General features: G+C 38.3%; 1 protein-coding gene across 2 annotated transcripts in view; it reads left to right on the forward strand.

Moving 5' to 3' along the window:
• The window catches only part of FGF12 (fibroblast growth factor 12), a 2,088,810-nt gene extending 2,068,669 nt beyond the window's left edge, over positions 1 to 20,141 (forward strand). For both annotated transcript variants that reach the window (XM_044070389.1, XM_044070388.1), the window contains exon 5: positions 19,517 to 20,141. In XM_044070389.1, coding sequence (XP_043926324.1) covers positions 19,517 to 19,635 — 119 coding nt within the window. In that variant the 3' untranslated portion in view covers positions 19,636 to 20,141. The remainder of the gene's footprint in view (positions 1 to 19,516) is intronic.
• The last annotated feature ends 594 nt before the right edge of the window (positions 20,142 to 20,735 follow it).

Below are 20,735 nucleotides of genomic sequence, written 5' to 3' on the forward strand. Positions count from 1 at the left end.
GACCACCTATCAGTAGAACAACTACAAGTCTCTCTCCCAGACCTCGCAAATACTGAGCTAATTATAGCCAGATTAGCCATCAACCCTAACAAACACCTTAATATAGTAGGTGGGTACATCCCATCGGGTAACAATATTCCCACTCTGGAAAACCTATTACAATGGTGTACCATATCCCTCCCTCAGGAGACCATCTTAATGGGTGACTTCAATATAGACTGGCTTAAGTGTTCCTCCACAAGTCACACTATGCACATTTATGTTGGGCTACCAGTCTGGAGGTGTGTGCATCCTTTATGAATATGGAAACACCACCGCCTTTGGAGCTTTGGTCCATGTTCTGGAGCAGAAATGTGTGGAAAGAGTTCTAGCCTGGTAGTGTAGGGATGCTTTCTGCTGCCTTGAACCAGGTCTCTGTTACAGAACAAATGTTGATGTTTTCCATTTTAAGGAGTGCTTCAAGCTAGTGCATTTTGAGATTTAGACTTCTAGCGTTGAGCAGCATGACCCTCAGATTACATTTGTTTGTAGCTATTACAGTGGTAATTTGTTCTTTGGAACACCGCCTAAAATACCAAAAACTACTGAAACAGTAACTGATTCTAGTTTCAACTAATATCTATCATAAATGTTGGCATCAAAATTCTAGCAAAAATCTTAGCAACCAAAATAGAAAAGATCATGCCTAGTGTCATTCAAAAGAGGCAGGTAGGCTTTTTTTCAGGGGAGTTCATTAGTAAATAACTACTAGAAATTACCAACATTTATGAAGTTCTGTGAATCTAAACAGCAAATGCATGCAGGTGGTTATATTAGGTTCACAGTTTCTTAGGTAAGTACTAGGCTATTGGCCCAAGGGCCTAAGTAAACCTAACCAACAAGGTTCCCTGGCTTACACCACCCAAGAAAGTTATTTTCCTGTGCCCCTTTTAAGCAGAGCCACAAAAGTGATCCCTGGGGTGCATTTACTATTTCCCATCCACTCATCAAGATTTTTCTTGAAGAGTGCTAATGAGGAACTTTGCTTGATATAGATGGGTAGCTTGAGAGTGTGAGAAGTCTCTGGGACAGGAATCTATCCCTCCAGCATGTCCTGTTTATTGTGGTGACAAGGTTTAAGTCCCTAGAGCATTTAGCTTGGAGGGATGGGATTTCTTTAGGTGTAGCATGTCCAACAGCTCTGGGTTTGACATAGCTTTATATGTTAGGCAGAGATCACCTCGGAGTAGACAATATGCTATGGAGTAAAGCTGGAGTTTTTTGAGACTGCCAGTGTAGGGCATCTGTTTGAGGCCAATAATCCTCTTTGTAAGGTACTTCTGTGGCCTTTCCAGCTGCTGCAGATGTCTTGTGAGGTACATTCCAAAAGGGGCATTGTACTCTATAATGGGTCTAATGAGTGTCAAGTAGAATGACCTCTTTTTTCCTAAATGAGTACCCTTTTGTGATGAGGTGTGCCATGTAGAAGGATTTCCCGACTACTGTGGTGATGTGATTATCAAAAGAGAGACTAGTGTTCACCTGGGTCCCAAGGTCTCTTACCACACATTTGGCATTAAGTAGACTGCCGCCTATGTGGTAGTTCATGAGTACTGAGTTTTTACCAAAGGGGATGACAATGCACTTTTTGGCATTGAGCTTGAGGCCATGGCTCTGACTCCAGGCATATGTCTCAGTGAGGCCCTTCTGTAGGATGTCCACATCATTTGGGGGACTTGACTATGACTCCTAGTTTGCAGTCATCTGCGAACTTCATTAGCCAAAGGCCTTGTGTGTTAGCCTGTACTTCAGAGAAGTAGATACCAAACAGGAGAGGTCCCAGGACTGAACCCTGTGGTACTTCACTTGTCAGTGGTTTGAAGTCAGATTTGGAGTCTGCAACTTTTACGGTGTGGGTTCTGTCAGTGAGCCAGTTGGCAACCCATCTTATGACATAAGGATTTATACCTAGTTTAGTGAGTTTAGCTATAATTCCAAAATGGGGGATGGTGTCGAAAGCCGTGGCGAGGTCAAGATAGGTTGTGTGAACCACCTTACCCTTGTCTACAACTTTGGTGACTGCCTCAAAGAAGTCGATCAGGTTCAGGAGGCATGATCTGCCTTTCACAAACCCGAACTGGGTGGGGTCCAGAGTTTGGAGGTTACTAATGTCTTTGTTTATGAGTTCCATGATGATACATTCCATGGCCTTACAGACCAGGCTGGTCAGGCTGATAGGGCAATAGTTCCCAGGATCAGTGGTGGCTCCCCCTTTGTGGAGTGGGATAACTGTTGCTGTGAACCATTCAGTGGGCACAAAGCCTGACGTGAGACTATGACTGAACATGGTGCTTAGGTGGGGAGCCAGTTCGTTCTGAAGTTCGTGTAAAACGCAGCCTGGTATGTTATCCAGTCCCATGGATGCTGTGTTTTTGGCTTTAGAGAGTGCAGCGTTTAACTGCGTAGTTGTGATTACAGAGACTCTGCATTCTTCCTGTATAGATATGGCCCCTTTAGGGGGTGAGAGGGGGGTAAGGTTAGCACTGAACCTGCCAGGATGTTGGCAATATCAGTTGGTTCTGTAATTTTCATGCTGTTGTGCTGTAACTCAGAGCAGATCTGGGTGTTGCCTTTGAGATTCTTGACATAGCTATAGAATGCTTTGCGGTTGTCCCTAGAATCAGTGGCAATTTTGTTTTCATAGCTAAATTTGGAGGAGCTTATAAGGAAAATCTCCTTCTTACTGAGGCTGACCAGGGAGCTCCTCCACTCATGGGATTTTACTCTCTTTTGCAACAGTTTCTTTCTTCTGTTGTAGAGTTTGTTTATGGCAGGGGCTCACCAGATTGGCTTCCTTTTTTTGGAGGATAGAGTCTCAGTTCTGTTTGGGATAGCACGATCCATGCACTTGTGTAAGTGCTTATAGAGTGCCTTTTTTGTAGGATTCAGCAGCCATAACTGTATTGTCCATCTGCATGGGTGTCATGAAGTTCACCACTTCTGTCTTAAGAAGCATGAAGTTGGCTTTGGAGAATTTTTTTTACCATGGTTTCCTTAATGGGGGGTGGGTGGGATGTGGATATCTAGGGTGATTAGCTTACGGTTGAATCTGACTAATGAGGAATTGACTTCAGGTATGGAACACTGGTCACTCATGTTAGTAATAACTAGGTCTAGGATATTGTTGCCCCTGGTGTGGGTGTTGATAAGTTTATCCACGGCATTGGAATTTATGAATTCTAGAAAGCACTGAATGAAGGAGTTGGTACATGAGTAGTTTTCCCAGTTAATGGTGGGGTAGTTGAATTCACCCATTATTAGAGTGTTTGGTTGAACCCTAATATTTTCCAGTATATCAAGAAAAGTGGAGTGGGAATCCTGGGGCATGGTGGGAGATCTGTAGCAAGCTACAATTTGGATTGCAGTTTTGCCCAGAGTTAGTAGCACTTGCATAACCTCGGATGCATTATGCTGAGCAACTTGCCTGGAGGTGTGGATATCCTTAATGAATATTGACACACCTCCACCTTTGGTGTTTCTGTCCAGGTTAGGTGGCCAAAAAGTGTGGTATGAGTTATAGCCTGGTAATACAGGTGTACTTTCTGGAGCCTTGAACCTTGCTTCAGTCACTGCACAGATATCGATGTTCTCCATTTTAAAGAGTGCCTCAAAGGAGTGCATTTTGAGATTTAAACTTCTAGCATTGAGTAGCATTACCCTCAGTTTTTGCTTGCCTGTTCCTGTTATGGTGGTGAATTTGTCATTTGAACTTTGCCTAAAAAAGGCACTTTAGGACGGCAAGAGCCTTAGCCAGTATCTGGACTACCAGGGGTGACAGGTGCAGGCCATCTCTGGAAAAGCATCATGGTCTGTCGACCATGTTGTCCCAGGCAGACAGATACTGGATCCCCTTAGAATGACACCAGAAGCTTAGCCAATTGTTGAAGTCAACATTATGAAAGCTTTTGACTCAGTTAAATGATACTCCCTCTGGAGATTTGTGAATGAAGTCAGCTTTGAATAAAAGTATTTAGAATCTATAGAAATGCTATGAAAGACACAAGGGTAGTTATCCCTGTGAGTGGAGATGTCTCAAAGCCAATGCCATTCTTAATAGGTCTGTGTCCAACATGCCTGTATGAGGATACAGTGCTGAGACATAGGTGATTAGTAAGGACAATCATGCATACACACTCATGCTGACAATGATCCATGTATGTAACCCACAAGTGCATGTACACTTTTTGTCATCGAACCTTGAGAATGGCAACAGCAGGAACAGTTCACTGCACTGAATTCAGAGGTGTTAGTTTTGGTCCAATGAACACACAGCATGGATATGCTTAATAATGTTAAAGCAGATAAGGCTTTCTGGGACCATGTGTAGCAGGAAGTGGTGGTATGTTAATCTGCTTATTAGAAAATTGCTTTGAGTCTACCAAAAATTGATGGAAAAATTTCATACCTAACTCATGTGGAATAACATTAAATCGATTGATGACATCAACAGTCAAAAAAAGTGTCTTCTTTAAAACTAAGTTCACTCCATTTACTTAAGAAATGCCACAAGTCTATACAAAATGGTCGAAAGGGATAGGCTAGACTATCCTAAGCCAAATGGCAGGAACAATCCATATGTACATCAAGGACTGGAGCCTCAAGTGGATCATCAGTTGGTTATGGAACAGAACGGCATACAACTTCCACACAGAAATTCCTCCTTTAGGGTGGGATTTACCGAGGTACTTGGTGTGTATAAAGAACCGGACTTATCAAACCATGAAGAATCAAAACATGGCCCGAGGGAGTTTGAGAGGAAGGAACCAGCAGAAGAATTCCAGAATGAGTCAGATAAGGATGAGGAATTAGTAGAAGTTGCCAGCAATAATGCTGATGCCTTGTCCATTGGGGAAGTCGATTATCCAGCAGTGATTTCAAATAGTAAAGGTGACTTTAATGAGTATAATTTTACACAATGTTTTTATGACCATAACTTGGCAGAATCATTAAGTAAAGGTTTCAACTTTGTGACTGTGAGTTACTCCACTATACAGGAGCTTATGATAGATTTAAAATTATACCTTAGAAATTTAAGTTTTAAACTGTTATTTAAGGACAATAATTCTGAGCATGTTTTTCAACCATTATGGAGAAAGAGTCTTATTAAGATGCCCCTGCCTATTTGTCTAACTGTGTTTGAAAAGTTATGCAAATTTGATTTTAGGTCAATGTTTTCTGATAAAAACGTGCATTGAACATAACTGAGTTGGAGCATTCACTATTGTACCAACTGTGTAATGATAAAAGTTTACGGGTGATGACACCTGACAAAGGGGAGGATTGTTACCATATCTAAAACAGATTATTTGAACAGAATTAATCTATTTTTACTTGATAGTGAACTTTATGAAGAAACTTCACTTAATTGTGTCAACATTTCATATAGAAAAGTGGATTTATTGATTAACGATATGGATGACTAAGCACAAATCGAACATGAACTTTCACAGTTCTTAATTACAAAATATCACATGGTGCCTTCAATCTTTGGAATACCAAAGATTCACAAAAACAGTCATGATCCCCCATTAAGACCAATAGTGAATGCAGCTAAATCTAAGTTATATTCGCTACCTATATATATATAGATGTAATGCTTAAAAACACTTTAAATTCATATGAAGATTTATGTATAGACTCATGGCATTTCTTAAGTAAACGGAGTGAACTTAGTTTTAAAGAAGACACTATTTTTTGACTGTTGATATCATCAATCTATTTAATGTTATTCCAAATGGGGTGTTGTGGTTTCATCATTTTTTGGTAGAATCAAAGTAATGTTCTAATGAACAGATTAACACACGTTATGGCCTCATGGAAACAATATTATGTAACAACTGTAAGCAGTGGATTATAGCAAGCTGACAAAGAACCAAGGTATGTGAAGCCAAAGGACTGGTTCATGCCATCCTGACTAAAGAGGAAATTATTTCAGCCTTGGTGACAGCTGTAGCCCAGACCAACAACCAGGAAGGCAACCTGTCTGTCAATGAGGATGCGCAGCCATCAGAAACAGGACAGTTCACCTTTTCCTCAGAGGACTTAAAAATCCATCTGGAGTTAAACAGGCTTGAACTACAGGCCAAAAGTTTGGAATTAGAATCGCCAGAGACTGCATGTTTTGAGGCCAAGGAAAATGAGAAACTGCAGCATATGAAGCTGAACAAAATGAGAGCCTGCGGCATTTGGAGGCTGAAGAAAATAAGAAGCAGCATCAACAGGAGAGTGAAATGTTGACCCTTTGAGAAGGGAAGGGAATAACCAAACACCAGAAGCAATAAAGGTCATTAAATTTCTTCCACAGTTTACAGAGGGTGATAATTTTGGTAGTTTTATTCATGTATTTGAAAGAATATGTAAACAGTATAATGTTGACCAAGGGCTCTGGGTACAGTTCCTTACTCCATGGTAAAGCTTTAACTGCTGTTTATAAATTGACTGATATGATATGATAAAGTTAAACAATGTTTATTGGAGTGTTTTAAGTTGACACCTGAAGCTTACTGAAAAAAAGTTTATTGAGCATAGATGCAAGGCTGATGAAAGTGCATGTGATTATATTGCTGAATTAAGCACTTATTTTCATAGATGGGTGAATGGGTATCAGATCACTACTTCTGAAAGACTGGCACACCTTTTCTTATAGGTTCATAGGTTGGTACTAGACTATTGGCCCTAGGGCCTATACAAGCCTAGCCATAACAATTCCCTGGCTATTTCTTCCAACAGTATTTACTTCCCTGGACCCCTGTCTAGCAGGGCAACTGAAGTGATCTCTGGGGTGAATTTCCTATTTCCCATCCAATCATCAAGGTTCCTTTTGAAGAGGACCAAAGAGGCACTCTGCTTGACATGTATGGGCAGTCTATTCCAGAGTCTGGGGAGTCTCTGGGTCAGGAAGCTATCCCTCCAGCATGTTTTGTTCATTGTGATGACAAGGTTTAGATCACTTGATCATGTGTCTCTGAGGTTTTGGGATTTCTTTAAGTGTAGCATGTCCAACAGCTCTGAGTTGGACATGGCCTTGTATGTTAAGCAGAGATTGCCTCTGAGTAGACGATATGTGACAGAGTATACGGAGGTCATCTGCTTTAGGCCTGTGATTCTTTTAGTGTGGTATTTCTGTGGCCTTTCCAGTTGTTGCAGATGTCTTGAGAGGTACATATGAAATGGGGAGTTGTATTCTATAATGGGTCTAATGAGGGATGAGTGCAGTGGGACAATGACCTCCTTTTTTCTGGATGAAAAGCCCTTAGTGATGAGGTGTGCTACATAGAAGGATTTCCTGACTGTTGTGGTGATGTGGTTATCGAAGGTGAGACCAGTGTCCACCTGTGTCCCTAAGTCTCTTATCACACTTTTGGTGTTTAGTGTACTTCCACCTATGTGGTAATTCATGAGTACATGTTTTTTCCCCAAAGGGGATAACTATACATTTCTTGGCACTGAGCTTTAGCCCATAGCTCTGGCACCAAGCATCTGTTGAGGGATCAAGCCCTTAGCACTTTGCCTGAGAACATGAGAATTTTGATGGCAGACTGGGAGTGCAGATGAGCTGGGAAAAGAAGGGGATCTCTACTTGGCAAGCTGGCATCACTGCACAAGGAGGGGATACTCAGTGTTGCACATGGATATAAGGGAACCCATGGAGGGCAGCCTAAACCACCACAACAGAGCCCACCAGTGACGGGAAAGAAAATAGTTCAGGTACATGGCCAGGATCAAGGGTTCGATGTTGTAAATGTAACCAGTGGGGCCATGTAGCATAGAGATGTCCATGGAAGAAAGGTGGGAAACAAAAGATTGGGGAAGCATGACGGAGGAATAACAGTATGCCAGTGGTAAGTTGTCTGTAGGCAACAGGGGTACCACACTGTCAATGCAGTTTATATCCTATCTTAGAGGATGGAAAACAGGACACTGCTAAGATAGAAGAGAGACACAGTCTCTGACATAAGCATTGTGAAGCCTGAAGTAGTTAAAGTGTAGCAGTACTTCCTTGCATAGTCCACTCCAGTCTGAGCTTTAGGAGGGACCCCATTCTAAATGCCTTTGACCAGGATTCAACTTGACTGGGAGGGTGGAAGAGGAAGCAAACAAGTAGGTGTGTTTAAGGATATTCCTGCATATGTCCTGATAGGGAGTGATTTTGATAATGCAGAACCTTGTGTGCATGCAGTCACATGCAGTTAGGCTTAGCAACAAGCTTGCAGGGCTGGTAGCCTGGGGAGGCCCAGACAGACCCCACACTTAAAGCCAGGACTGGTGAGGTGGCTATTTCAGGGAGGGAATTACTCTGTAGCAGTGAGCCTGAAGGTAAGCTACAGCTGCTGGTTGGTACTGATGTTCCCATGGACAGAGTGACTGCAAAGGCTGAGGTGAGTGATAGTACCCAGGCTGGCAGTGAGGCACTGCTGTCAGAGGATACCAGATGTCCCATGGAAGGGGAGCTGGAAAGGGTCACAAAAGTTGTGTTGAGACAGGCTCAGCTCTCTCTCAGACGCTACACTAAGAGGCTTGAGGTAGGTAGCTAGGGAGGCACCTGATTCTCAAGGAAAAGTGGAGTCTGTTTACTGAAACAAAGGGTTACTGTGTAGAGGGTGGACCCATGAGGGAGGGCTAGAGCATGAGGTAGTACAGTAGTTGGTAGTGCCCAGAGCCTACCATCTGGCACTTCTAACCAAAACCCATGACATTCCTTTTGCAGGTGATATGGGCATGAATTACAGTAACTATTGTCCAAACATTTCAAATGTATCAGCAGTTCTGCTCACAATGGAAAACTCCAGGAAAATAAAAGACCATATAGTAAAATGCAAAAATGTATTCTAGCGCCTCAATGTAATCACCTTCAAGGAATAACACAAGTACAAAAAACACCCTTCTTATACATCCATAAATTACATTCAATGAATTAAGCAATTAATCAATTTACTTAAAATTATTCCTTTAAATAAAACACTTCCAATTCAGCTCATTACTTAAGCCTCTAGGTACCAAAGTTTTATATTTTAAAATGTATATGCTTTCCTTATACATCAATTTTTGTTTTAATACATTTTCATTCTTCTCAATACACTCAACCTTTTCTAAAATGGTACCATATAACAAACTTTCATCACTATTATGATATTTTTTAAAATGTGAGGATATTATTTTCACATCCCTCGAATGTTCCATAAATCTAGTCCTGAATTTTCTCTTAGTTCCCCTTATGTAATATAACTCACAAGGGCATTTTAGTGCATATATCACCCCTTTACTTTCACGTGTATATCCCCCTTGACTTAAATTTAACTTCATTAATTTTGTTCACTGTATTAATAACATGTGAACACACACTACATTTATTACACTGGAAAGTGCCATATTGCAATAAAGGCCTACCAGTATTTGCTACTGGTCTAACAAAGCTGCCATGGACTACCATGTCCCTTATATTTTTACCTCTCTTATGAGAAATAGAGTTTTTTTGGCAAAATAGTGGAAAGATTTATCCTGCAACAGATATTCCCAATAATATTTAATCATGTCCACTACTGCCCCACTCTTAATATTATAAACAGAGACATAATATATGGAATCCTTCGCTTCTTGATCTTTCACAATATTGCTTTGACAATCTACTGCCCTTATTTTCTTCCTTCTGTTTCCATATCTTCCCTCTAATACTTCATTTTTAGCTGTCTCTATAGACTTTAAATCATATCCCCTCCTTTTAAATGTATTCACTGTTCTATTTCTTTTCCTAAATTAACTTCATCATTACATAACTTAGATAACCTAAATAATTCCCCATATGGCAAAGCATCCATGACATGAGGAGGGTGACAACTACTTGTATAAATTGCAAGAATTGCTAGAATACATTTTTGCATTTTACTATATGGTCTTTTGTTTTCCTGGAGTTTTCCATTGTGAGCAGAACAGCTCATACATTTGAAACATTTGGACAATAGGTGCTGTAATTTGTGGAGTGAGAAGGAGATAACAGAAGAGTGGTTGTATTAAGATGTGGGCATGAAGCTTACCAAGAGACACATTATGCAGAATCTATATTGGCTTGGGATTGCACAGGATGCAACAGGGTACTGCAGGATCTGTGAGCAGTGCCAAAAAGTATCCAAGGCAGGAGACAAGGTTTTTTTCTCCTTTGATGCCTTTGCCTGTGATTGAAGATCCATTTCAGAGGGTATCTATGGATATTGTGGGGCCTGTAAGTACCCCAAGTTCCACAGGGAAGAAGTATATCCTTGTGGTAGTGGATTATGCTACTAGATACCTGAGGTGATGGCTGTGTCCTCCATCGAGGCAGAGAAGGTATCAAATGCTTTGTTAGAGATTTTCAGCATGATAGGTTTTCCAAGAGAAAAAAGTGACTGACAGAGGAGCCAATTTCATGTCAGACCTGCTGCCTTATCAGTGGGAGTGCTGTGGGGTGAAGCACATAAAGACCATCCCGCTACATGGTCTTTTGGAGAGGTTAAGCTCTACACTAAAGACCATGCTACAGGTATTTGCAAACCAGTTTGAGAGAGAGTAGGCATAGGGTAAGGGGCCCTTTAGCTTTGATTTGTGCTGAATGGGAGGGTGAGTGCGAATCCCGCAAAGAGTCTGTTATGGCATATGTCCTAAACTTCAGGAAAAGGCTTAGGGAGCTCATGGGCTTAGCCCAGGAGAACCTGTCAGGAGCCCAACAGCAAAAAAAAGTTTGCTATGACTGGAATGCTCAAGCCCAAGTGTATGCTATGGGGAAACAGGTTATGATGCTCATTTCTGTCAGACACAGTAAGCTCCATTCAGTTTGGGAGGGGGATCCTTTGATGTGATAAGGATGGTCAGTGATTTTACCTACATGGTAGGACTGCTAGGTAGGAGGTAGAGACACAAACTGTACCATGTTAACATGATTAAGCCTTACCATGATAGGGAGGGACTTGTGCTTAATATTTGCAGTGGGTGGCAGGAGGAGTCTGAGGGGAATCTATGACTATACTGAGCCAGCCAACAAAATGCCAAGTTACTAAGTTGGAGCCTAGGGTTGCAGGCATATGACATGACAGTGCAGCGCCATAGTGGGGACAGCAGTGTCAATGCAGATGGGTTTCCAAGACAGAGTATGGGGTTAATGGATTCCTAGACAGGGTCATTCCTCTCAAGCCACATTTCTCAAGGGTCACTAGAAAAACTACCTTGAGTCTTCAAAGGTGGTGGGGGGGTGGTAATGTAAGGTATTACCAACTATGCCAGGGGAAGTAGGGCAGTGGATGTGTAACATATGCCAGCATAGCTAGATCGAGTTTTGCAAAGACTTATATGTCATTTGTATGTCAAACTGATTTGTACAAGTGCTTGTGTTGAAAATGTATTTGTAAACCTGTATGTGTTAAAATGCACAAACAGCGGGTCCTGCTGGACAGAAAAGAGGTGTACCTGTATGCCAGACTATATTGTAATTATTGAAATGAGTATATTTTACTAGAGGATACTGGAAGAGAAGAGGTTAATCTCAGTCCAGCTAACTTTGAAAAATAGTCTGAAATTAAATTATCTGGTTTAGGTCATAAAGATTTTATCTTACAGTTCTGATTGCAGCCAGAGACAAAATGTCTGTGAAAACCAGTACTAGGAATCCTACTGTATTGTCCTTATGGGTGAACTATTTGCTACCCTGAAGTTTTTGAAATGGTTTTATAGCTTCCAGATGCTGTAACACATCTTAGCAAAGCTATATGTTTGTGTATTATGACACATATGTGATAGATTCTGGTTCAGTTTCTAGTAAAGGTGGTAGTGTGAGAACCAGAAGTCAGCTGACCAGATATATTTCATGTCATTCTGTAATCCAGCACTTAAATGATGTTTTAATACTAGATGAGACAAGTCTCAGGGCAGTCTGTTTGTGGAACTTGACAAACAAGGACCACGTATCTACATCATCTCACCTTTCTCTAGTAAGTAAACTATGGAACAGTAATTGTTAGCTCAGTAAGGAAATAAGTAAGAGTACTTAATTATTATTTTTCTGTATCTGTGTGAATCTTTCCATTGGCTTTATTTTTAATATTCCTTGTGATTGAAACTCTGTTTTTTATTGTAAATAGATATTTAGTATTTTAATGTTCTTTTATTATTTATTATTAAACATATTTAAACTTTTCATTGTGTCTTTTTTCTTAGAGAATATGTTAAGTTTTGAGAGTACTTATATTTATTTGTTGACACTGTGGCTGCTCCTGAAAGCCTTGATCAAACATTAACATTTGTATTAGTATTAATTTTACTCAGGAGAGAGAGAGAGAGACCCTCTGGTAAATCAGATTGCATGAAATGCTATTATTGATTGCATGTGTGCCACGTGCAGGGATCTGGGAACTGCCTGGATGATACATAGATACATTGTGTATGATAACTTGTACACTGCCCATCACCTAGACAGAGTTAAAGCCCCTTTTGCTGATCTACTATATAATATTTAGAGCACTCTGAGCCCTTATAATGCTTTGTGTGCAGTCACTGCTCCCCCAAGATGGTAGGAAATTTGCTGAGTGGTAGAAGGCCCATTTAGTGGATCTTTCCACTGTGCTGCCAAATGAAACTGAATATTTAAACTTCTGCTTAAAGGAATAACAGTAACAGGAAGTAATTGTTGTGTTGTGCTTATGAGATTAACCAAGAATAAATTATACTAAAAAAAGAAAAGTGCATAAGAAAATGGGTGAAGCATAAAGATACCATATCTTGGTTTAGCATCAAGAAGACCATTATACATATTTACATATTATTCCAAAGTAACAAAATATTATTTCTCATATATTATCAAACAAACCAAGAATGAAATAGTGATTGCATACAGAATTATAAATTATGCATTACCCGATGAGAAAAAAATAAATTTTATATAGAGTGCAAATTCAATTTTGTTATATATTACACTAATGTAACAAGCTTATTTTCACAAGATTTGACATCTGAGATATACATCATAGTCTACAAAAGAAATATAATTTGGTATCTGACAATCTAAATTACTTTAAATTATATTTTTATTTGAGATTATTGTTTTAAAAACTGTAATTTGTAAAAAATATTTAAGATCAATTGATTTGACAAAAGAGACAAGAATAGGGTTAAATGACAACTACAACAACTATAATACAATTACTTTAATATGTAAATTTATGTTAGTATATTACACATTGATGGAGAATTGTAAAAACATATCAATGTTTTATTTTCATGTTAGATGTAACTCCACCTATTTTATATCCTGTTCTGTCTCTCCCAGTATGTCTATTCAGGTCACCCATTTCTTTGAAATTAGTTTTGTGTGTATGTTTCTCTTAAACTGCAATTACAAATCACATTGATAGAGAAAGGTTTTGCAATGTGCTAAAGACATCATTGGATCATTTATATACTTAAAAGTGCATGTCAGCAATACAGTATTCTAGTACCCAGAATGTCCACTCTAACAATTGAGCTAGCACAACATGAAAGGCCAAAAAGTGCAAAGTGAATATTTTGTTTATTTGTTTATTTCTTGGGATGATTGGCAGTGCCATGATTTCACATTGCCTTCTAGCATGAAATGAACATGGATCTGTCTTTGTTACTGTGGGCTAGCAGAACGAGTCATCTCTAATTTGTCTTATAATATAAATATTTGTAATTGTATCCAGAGTCAGTAGAGCTTACTGTAGTTTTGAGATTGTACTACCTTGGCTCCAATAACAGCTATCCAATTAAAAGTTCATAATGAAAAAGAGATATGTGCAAAAACTGTCATTGTATCTGAATATCTCAGAGTATCATCCTCACTACAGTAAAAAAATATATATGTTACTTTCTACCTTAGACAAAAATATTAGGTTTTGTTAATAGCAGTTATGGGAATTTGCATATTTTGTAATAAAGCTGCAAATAACTTCCTTAAACAATGTTGTAAATGGTAACTCTTGTTCTGGGTTCCAAATACTTGATGAATTTAGCAGTATGAAATGAACATGGAATTGAAGGCTTTAGCAGAAGTCAAGATGTGATGCTTTGTTTGTTATACAAATACTAGGTATCAGATTAATGGGATTATTTATTATATTTCCATTAATATTTCACTGACAGACCAGTGTACAGAAGATGGTGTGTGAATGAAATCTGCATAGGTTATGTGATTTTGGCTCACAGATAAAAGGAGATATTAAAACTTGCCTAAAAATAATAATGAAAATGTGCATGTTTTTAATATTTTGGGTCTAACCAGTATTATGAGTACACTGTTGATGACTGTCACACCAATCAGCAGTGTTTCAGATGCAGACGAGCTGGACTCATTCCTTAATTCTCCTTCATCTCCACTTATTTCATATTCTATTCTGTCTGTCTCAGTATGTGCATTCAGGTCACCCATTATCATTATCTAGTCGGACCTACAGCTTCTGTCTGAATGCACTCTTTCCCTCACTATCACAACCCTTCTGTGATGCATATACTGATATTAAACCTTTTTTTTTACCTGAGCAAATCTGGCTTTTTGGTCTATGCCTTCGGTGTACCTTAACCTTCAGTCTCCATAGTTAGTGGTGCTGGTTGTCTGCTGGATGTTAGCTTCTTTACCTGCTTGGGAATTTAAAATGGGCTAGTAAAATCTCAGTCAAATTATCACATAGTGCAACCGGTTAAAGAATGAAATCTCAGGATCATGATTATAGTCTGGAGTGTTCTTTATTCCAGGCAGATGAATGCTGCTCCAAACTTACTGAGGATATTTAAGGGTTTTGGATCTGGGTGTTTTTTCATCTACCCCTTCACGTAAGTATGCTAGGTCCAGCCCCTCTTGATGAGGTCATTGGGGTGTGGTATAGGTTTGACTGGTCCTGATCCTAAAAGCTTGTATTACATGATACTGTTATATTTCAATATAAAAAACAAAAAACTTGTAAACAAAGACACATTAAACATAGATAAATGTTCTTATAAGACCATCTTAGTCCTTGTTAAAGTTTTATTTTGACTCAAACTTCCTTATCATCATTCTCCATCCAGTCATCTGTTCTTGGACTGTTGGATGTTCTGAAATTAAGGCATCCTTATGGTGGGTCATTTTAATAGAGACAAGTGGATTTGGAAATATGCAGCACTTTCATTCTCCTACTATAGATCTGTCAGTTTTCTTAAGAAGCTTAAACTGTGTCCAAACTAATTGGTCTAGGTGATATAAAAAGATAGAGTTTAGGAATTCTAGATGATGTTATATTGATTCACATGCCCTGGGGATCTTGTTCTGAGCCTAGGGATTTTTCATCCCAGAATGTGGAGGCTTTAAAGGGGCAGTTTGCTTGAAGGTGGTGTCATCCAAGATCCTAGGGGCTATTGGGATTGTGGGCTTGAGGCTAATTGAGACCAGGTTCCAGTAAAACCATGACCAGTATGCTTTGGAACTTAGCCAGTGGGGTGATTGAGGTCTTTCATTATAAAAGTTGGTGATTAAGTTTCCTGAGGTAAATGATGAAGTTGATGGATTTACTTTTTCTTTACAGAATGTCATTTTCATTGCCATTTAGCTCCTCATTGTGGAATCGGTCTATACTGTGACACAATAAGGTCTGTTGTCTTGGTGTGACAGCTGCGTGTTTGGCAAAGAGATTGGTCTTGGTTCCATATCTTATGTCTGTATAGTGTTCTGTTATCCTGCTCTTCAACTTATTGATTGTGTTTCTGATATAGAAGGCTGGGCATCTGTTGCACTTTGCTTTGTATACCAGTTTATCTGTTTTGAAATTTCCATTGAGTTGTCTGGAGTATACCTTTTTGCTTTTGAGGCAGTAGAAACTGTCTCTATTGCTCATATATTTGCAATAGCTACAGTTTGGAGGGCCATATGGATATGTGCCTTTGTGGGTGTGATTTTTTTTATAGGTGGTCAGGGCAAAGGGCAAACCACATAGTATCCGATGCTCCTACTTTTCTTGATTGATTTCATTTTGGTTGATAATGCACAAGTTGGCAAGGATGACCTGTTTAGCTCATTACATTTGAGTGATGCCGCCAGGTGCATCTGTAATTAACTCCTACTGATGCCTCTAGGCATCAAATATTGCTTGTTCATATTTGCATCAATAATTCTAAAACCAGGCTATGCACAAAGTTTTATAATATTTCATCTTAAAGCTTACACAATGGAAAACTCAGCTGCATTAATATTTGACCTCTGTTTAGTGCAGGCAAACAGATATTAACTGTTGTTTTTATGATATTAATTTATATAGCTATAATTTTCACATTTTTCTAAATATGTCAACAACCAAGTAACACAGACAGAACTCCTTAGCTTCATATCAAAGCTCTCAGCTAGATGAATAAAATGCTGCTGACAGTATGTTTGTAATGTGAGTGGTTGCTGAGATATTGCAAGTTGTTTACAAAATATTACAAATGTAATTGTTGCTGTGTTTACTGTGACTTATAAAATTCTATTTACAACTATAATCTAAAAAATACTACCACTAATAATTAGTGCTAAAGAGTTTGCCATTTATTTTTCTTTCATAACCCCTATGGTTCCATAGATATGAGCATGTGTTTGAAATGTGAGGACATAATTTGATTCTGTCAAAAGGCTTAGGCTAAACCCATTGAAAGTTACAGTGCAAACTTCCTGAGCTCCATTGGAGAGTTAATCTCAGAATAGTCTAAAGTGTAGGTCAGGGTGATACAGGAGTTCTAGAAGTTGCTATTGGACCTTTGGTTGGCATTCCTAACTAATCTGTTTAGGTTGTTACCTGGATTATCCATGGTACGATCTCTTCCATTTTGAGGTGAATAATGGGGTCCAAATTTTGTCTGACCATTCACCCACTATAACCTCTGGTTAGGAAGTCTTTTTCCAGTTCAATGATGTTTTTAGTGAATGTTTCCAGTTCCTTGGAGACCATAGCTATGTGGAGACCTCATGATTTAGTTAAGTTTTGTTTGATAATGTAGGGGCACAATCTGTTGCTGTGTAGCTGGAGGTTTACTCTAATTGTTTTTTGGTATAGGTCATTTGAAAGGATTTCTGATGCCATTTTTTTTGCTGATGTTAAGATGTAGAAAGTTGATGGATTCTGTGCTGCATGCCATTGGGAACTTTAGGAAGTTAATTGATCCATTTATGTGCTCCAGAAATTTGTTCAAGCTTTCAATGTTGCTGTTCCAAAGATGAATATATCATCAATAAATCTAAGGTAGCATCCCATTTCTTAGTAGAATGGGGAGTTGTAAATAAGCTCTTCTTTCCATTTTCCTCAAGGCTGTATTTGCTAGGCTAAGTGCCAAAGCTACCCCCATTGCAATCCCTGTCACTTTTCTAAATTAATGTCCTTCAAACTGGAAGTAGATGTTATTTAATAAGACTCTCAGATGCCTGAGAGTATGAATAGTGTGCTATCCTTACACTAAAATATAATTGCTTTGAGTCTGTTTCTAATTCTGATGTCATCCGTCACTGTCGTCTGAAGCCTCTCCCTCACCACAATTCCAAAACCATTTCTATTATATCCTCCTCCTAAGTAACAAACTCTGGATCCCATCTTGTCTCCTGGATAGCTTCCTTCTTTCCATCATGCCATTCTCTTCCAGGCTGTGTCCTGCCAGTGAACTTACATTGAGTGTAGCTGTCCTTAATTCATATTTGGTAGGTTGATTGTTTTTCATGTCCAAGTTTTACTCAACAGAGCTGTGTCAGTTAAACCAAGCTGGGCAAGTAGATACCAACCAGTCAGTACCTTATTGACCCAGGGCTGCTGAGTTTTATGGTGGACAATAGGGGGCACATACACCCCCTCCCTGGTGTAGGTCAAGTAGGCTGGGTCTTTAACCCACTACTCACTGGACAAATATTTGGCAGCATTAATCAACAAGAACAAATCACCTAGAGGCAATTATTATTATTAGGCATGCAGTCTGATTTGTATTCTCTCTAAAGGTACTGCTTACCACAGTCGATGCCTAAAGTGATTGGTCTATACAACTCTTTAGGCATCATATAAATGTCTGTGCTGCTATCCACACCTCCATTCTTGGATGAGACTGAGGTAGAAATACTCAGCATGTTTTTGAGAACTGAGGGGGCACCCCACAAAGAGACAGGGAGAACATGCAAAGTCAATCTAGGCATTGGCCAGAGGTCCGGATCAAACCTTGTACCATGTGCATGGAAGGTAAAGACTTTAACCATTATGCCAACTATGCTTCAATCTTTAGAACAATCTCATTGTCTCTAAAAAACAATCATATTTCTCAGACTCTATTGAATGCCTATGATCATAAACCAAAAGATTATTCTTTTTTTTGTTAATTGAGCAATAATATAATGTCTCATTTTTCTAATGATGAGCTTGATAATACTGAAGGGAGTTGAGCTCTTCATTTGAAAAAGGATTGGTATTATGTTAGCATTATGAACTCTAGTTTGTCAGTCATGACATCAAGTTGATAATGGTATGGAGAGGCCTGCCGTTAGCAGATAGGTTATATTTCAGAAAAAAAATGTAAGTTTTAGTTTGAAATTAACATGTCTAATCATGTTTGTTTAAGGAAAACTCAGCAATACATTTCTTAATTAGAAGCTCACAAGTGTAGCTGTGATGGACATTTACCACATCAAGATAAGATGTTAATTTCAAATAGAAAGCTGTTAGTGGAGTTCTATATTCAGTTCTAATTAACATTTATAACTTAAACACGTTGTGTATTTTCACTATTCATTCCTCACATACTTTCTTTAATGACTTAAAATGTTACGAAAAGACAGGACAGCCAATACTTCTATGAAATAACTTGCATGTACACACACACACACACACACACACACACATATATATATATATATATATATATATATATATATATATATATATATATATATATAAACACACTCACAAACGGATTTCCTTCTGAAGCTTGAAATCCCATATGGGATGATTTTTGAGAGACGAAAATACAGAAATGTTGAATTCCCGAACAGTGAATGTTTCAATGGTAAGTAAACCCTTGCCTAACATGCTTTTTTCTTCACTGTAGTATGATACCAGAGTTGGTATATATAGTTAGGGGGTATGGAGGGCATATTTACTACAATGTGTTTTTTTGTTTAATTTTGGGCAAGTGTTTACTTATCCTGGGAAAAAATTGCCATTCGGGAATTCAAGGTTTAGGGATTTTCATCTCATGAAAAAGAGTTTCTATTGTAATGGATTTCAAGATTTAGATATGTATACATACATATATATATATATATATATATATATATATATATATATGAATACATAAAACTACATACATTCACATATACTTGGAACTGCATACATACATACATACATACACGAGTCTCAAAAGTTACTCCATTATCTCAGTTTGCAGAAAAAAGTGAAATGCATTATAATACATATGTTTTGCTACCAGCCTTGTTAAATATTCTTCACTTTTTTTTATCTTACAGTATGCATGTACAGAGAGCCATCACTTCATGAAATTGGAGAAAAACAAGGACGTTCACGAAAAAGTTCAGGGACACCAACAATGAATGGAGGCAAAGTGGTTAACCAAGATTCAACATAGCTGAAGCAGAAACTTATTCCACTGAAAAAAGAGGATCAAGACAAAGCCAGGACCCAATGATTATGATTCTGAATTTACCAGTCTTTTCCATATGAATGGATTAAAAAGTACAATCATGCCTGCTTGACATTAAAAAAGAATGAATGAAAAAAAGATGAAAGCATATTGTAGATCAGGATTCCAAATTCATTTTCTGCCAAGCTGTCTACACTATGGAGAAAGAACTCTGTCTCTGCATTACAAATATAACATTTCTTAAATTAAATCAAATGTTTTGGAGAGTTGATCCAAGGATGTTCTACAAAGGTGTCTTTATTAAGAACCAACTCTAGATAACAAATAAGACTGGATATGTTTTAAAAAGAAATCAGTATACCCATTTTTAATTGTCTGAACATATGAATATTTTTTTTATTTACAAATTCCAGAAAAAATAATTTGTTTTGATTTGACAGGCCTGGATCCTACTGAAACATATGAATAAAATCCGGGGATCTCATACAACATCTTTCATTTGTTTGTTTATTTTTGTTTATCACAAAAGTCTTTGTTACTTAAGGCAAAGGGTTGCATTTTAAGCAGACATGGAAGAGCTAGATGTTAAGAGATATTTTGATTGCTTTTTGCTATAAACAGGGGGTATTGCATTGTGGGCCACAGCACTGATGTTTACCTGTCAACTATTTGTTACAGTGTTCAATCTTCACATTTCAAACAACTGACAGTTGCATAACTGTTTTAAACAAATACGACACTTGAATAATTAAACAGGGAAAACCATTTCGGATTTACAGGAACTTATCTGCGAACCCTTGCCTCCCAGAGATCATCTGACATCATAATCACTAAAGGTCGGTAGAACCTTTTTTGTTGATAGCATTGCAACTTATTTTTCTAATGCCCCTTTATGATTATATATAATTTGAGCCTTCTCCTTCTGCAGGACACTACCGTATTATCTTTATTTATAAACTAGGTGTATCTTTCCACTTAGGAGAAAATTATAGTTATTTCTAAATACTATTTCAAAATACTTTTATAATTAGAAAAGAACATATACTTCCTAAACAGCTTTCTTTTTTGTGCATAGTCAGTATATT

This window comes from Protopterus annectens, chromosome 4.part1 (assembly GCF_019279795.1).
Source record: "Protopterus annectens isolate FY-2018-M chromosome 4.part1, PAN1.0, whole genome shotgun sequence".
NCBI lineage: Eukaryota > Metazoa > Chordata > Ceratodontiformes > Protopteridae > Protopterus > Protopterus annectens.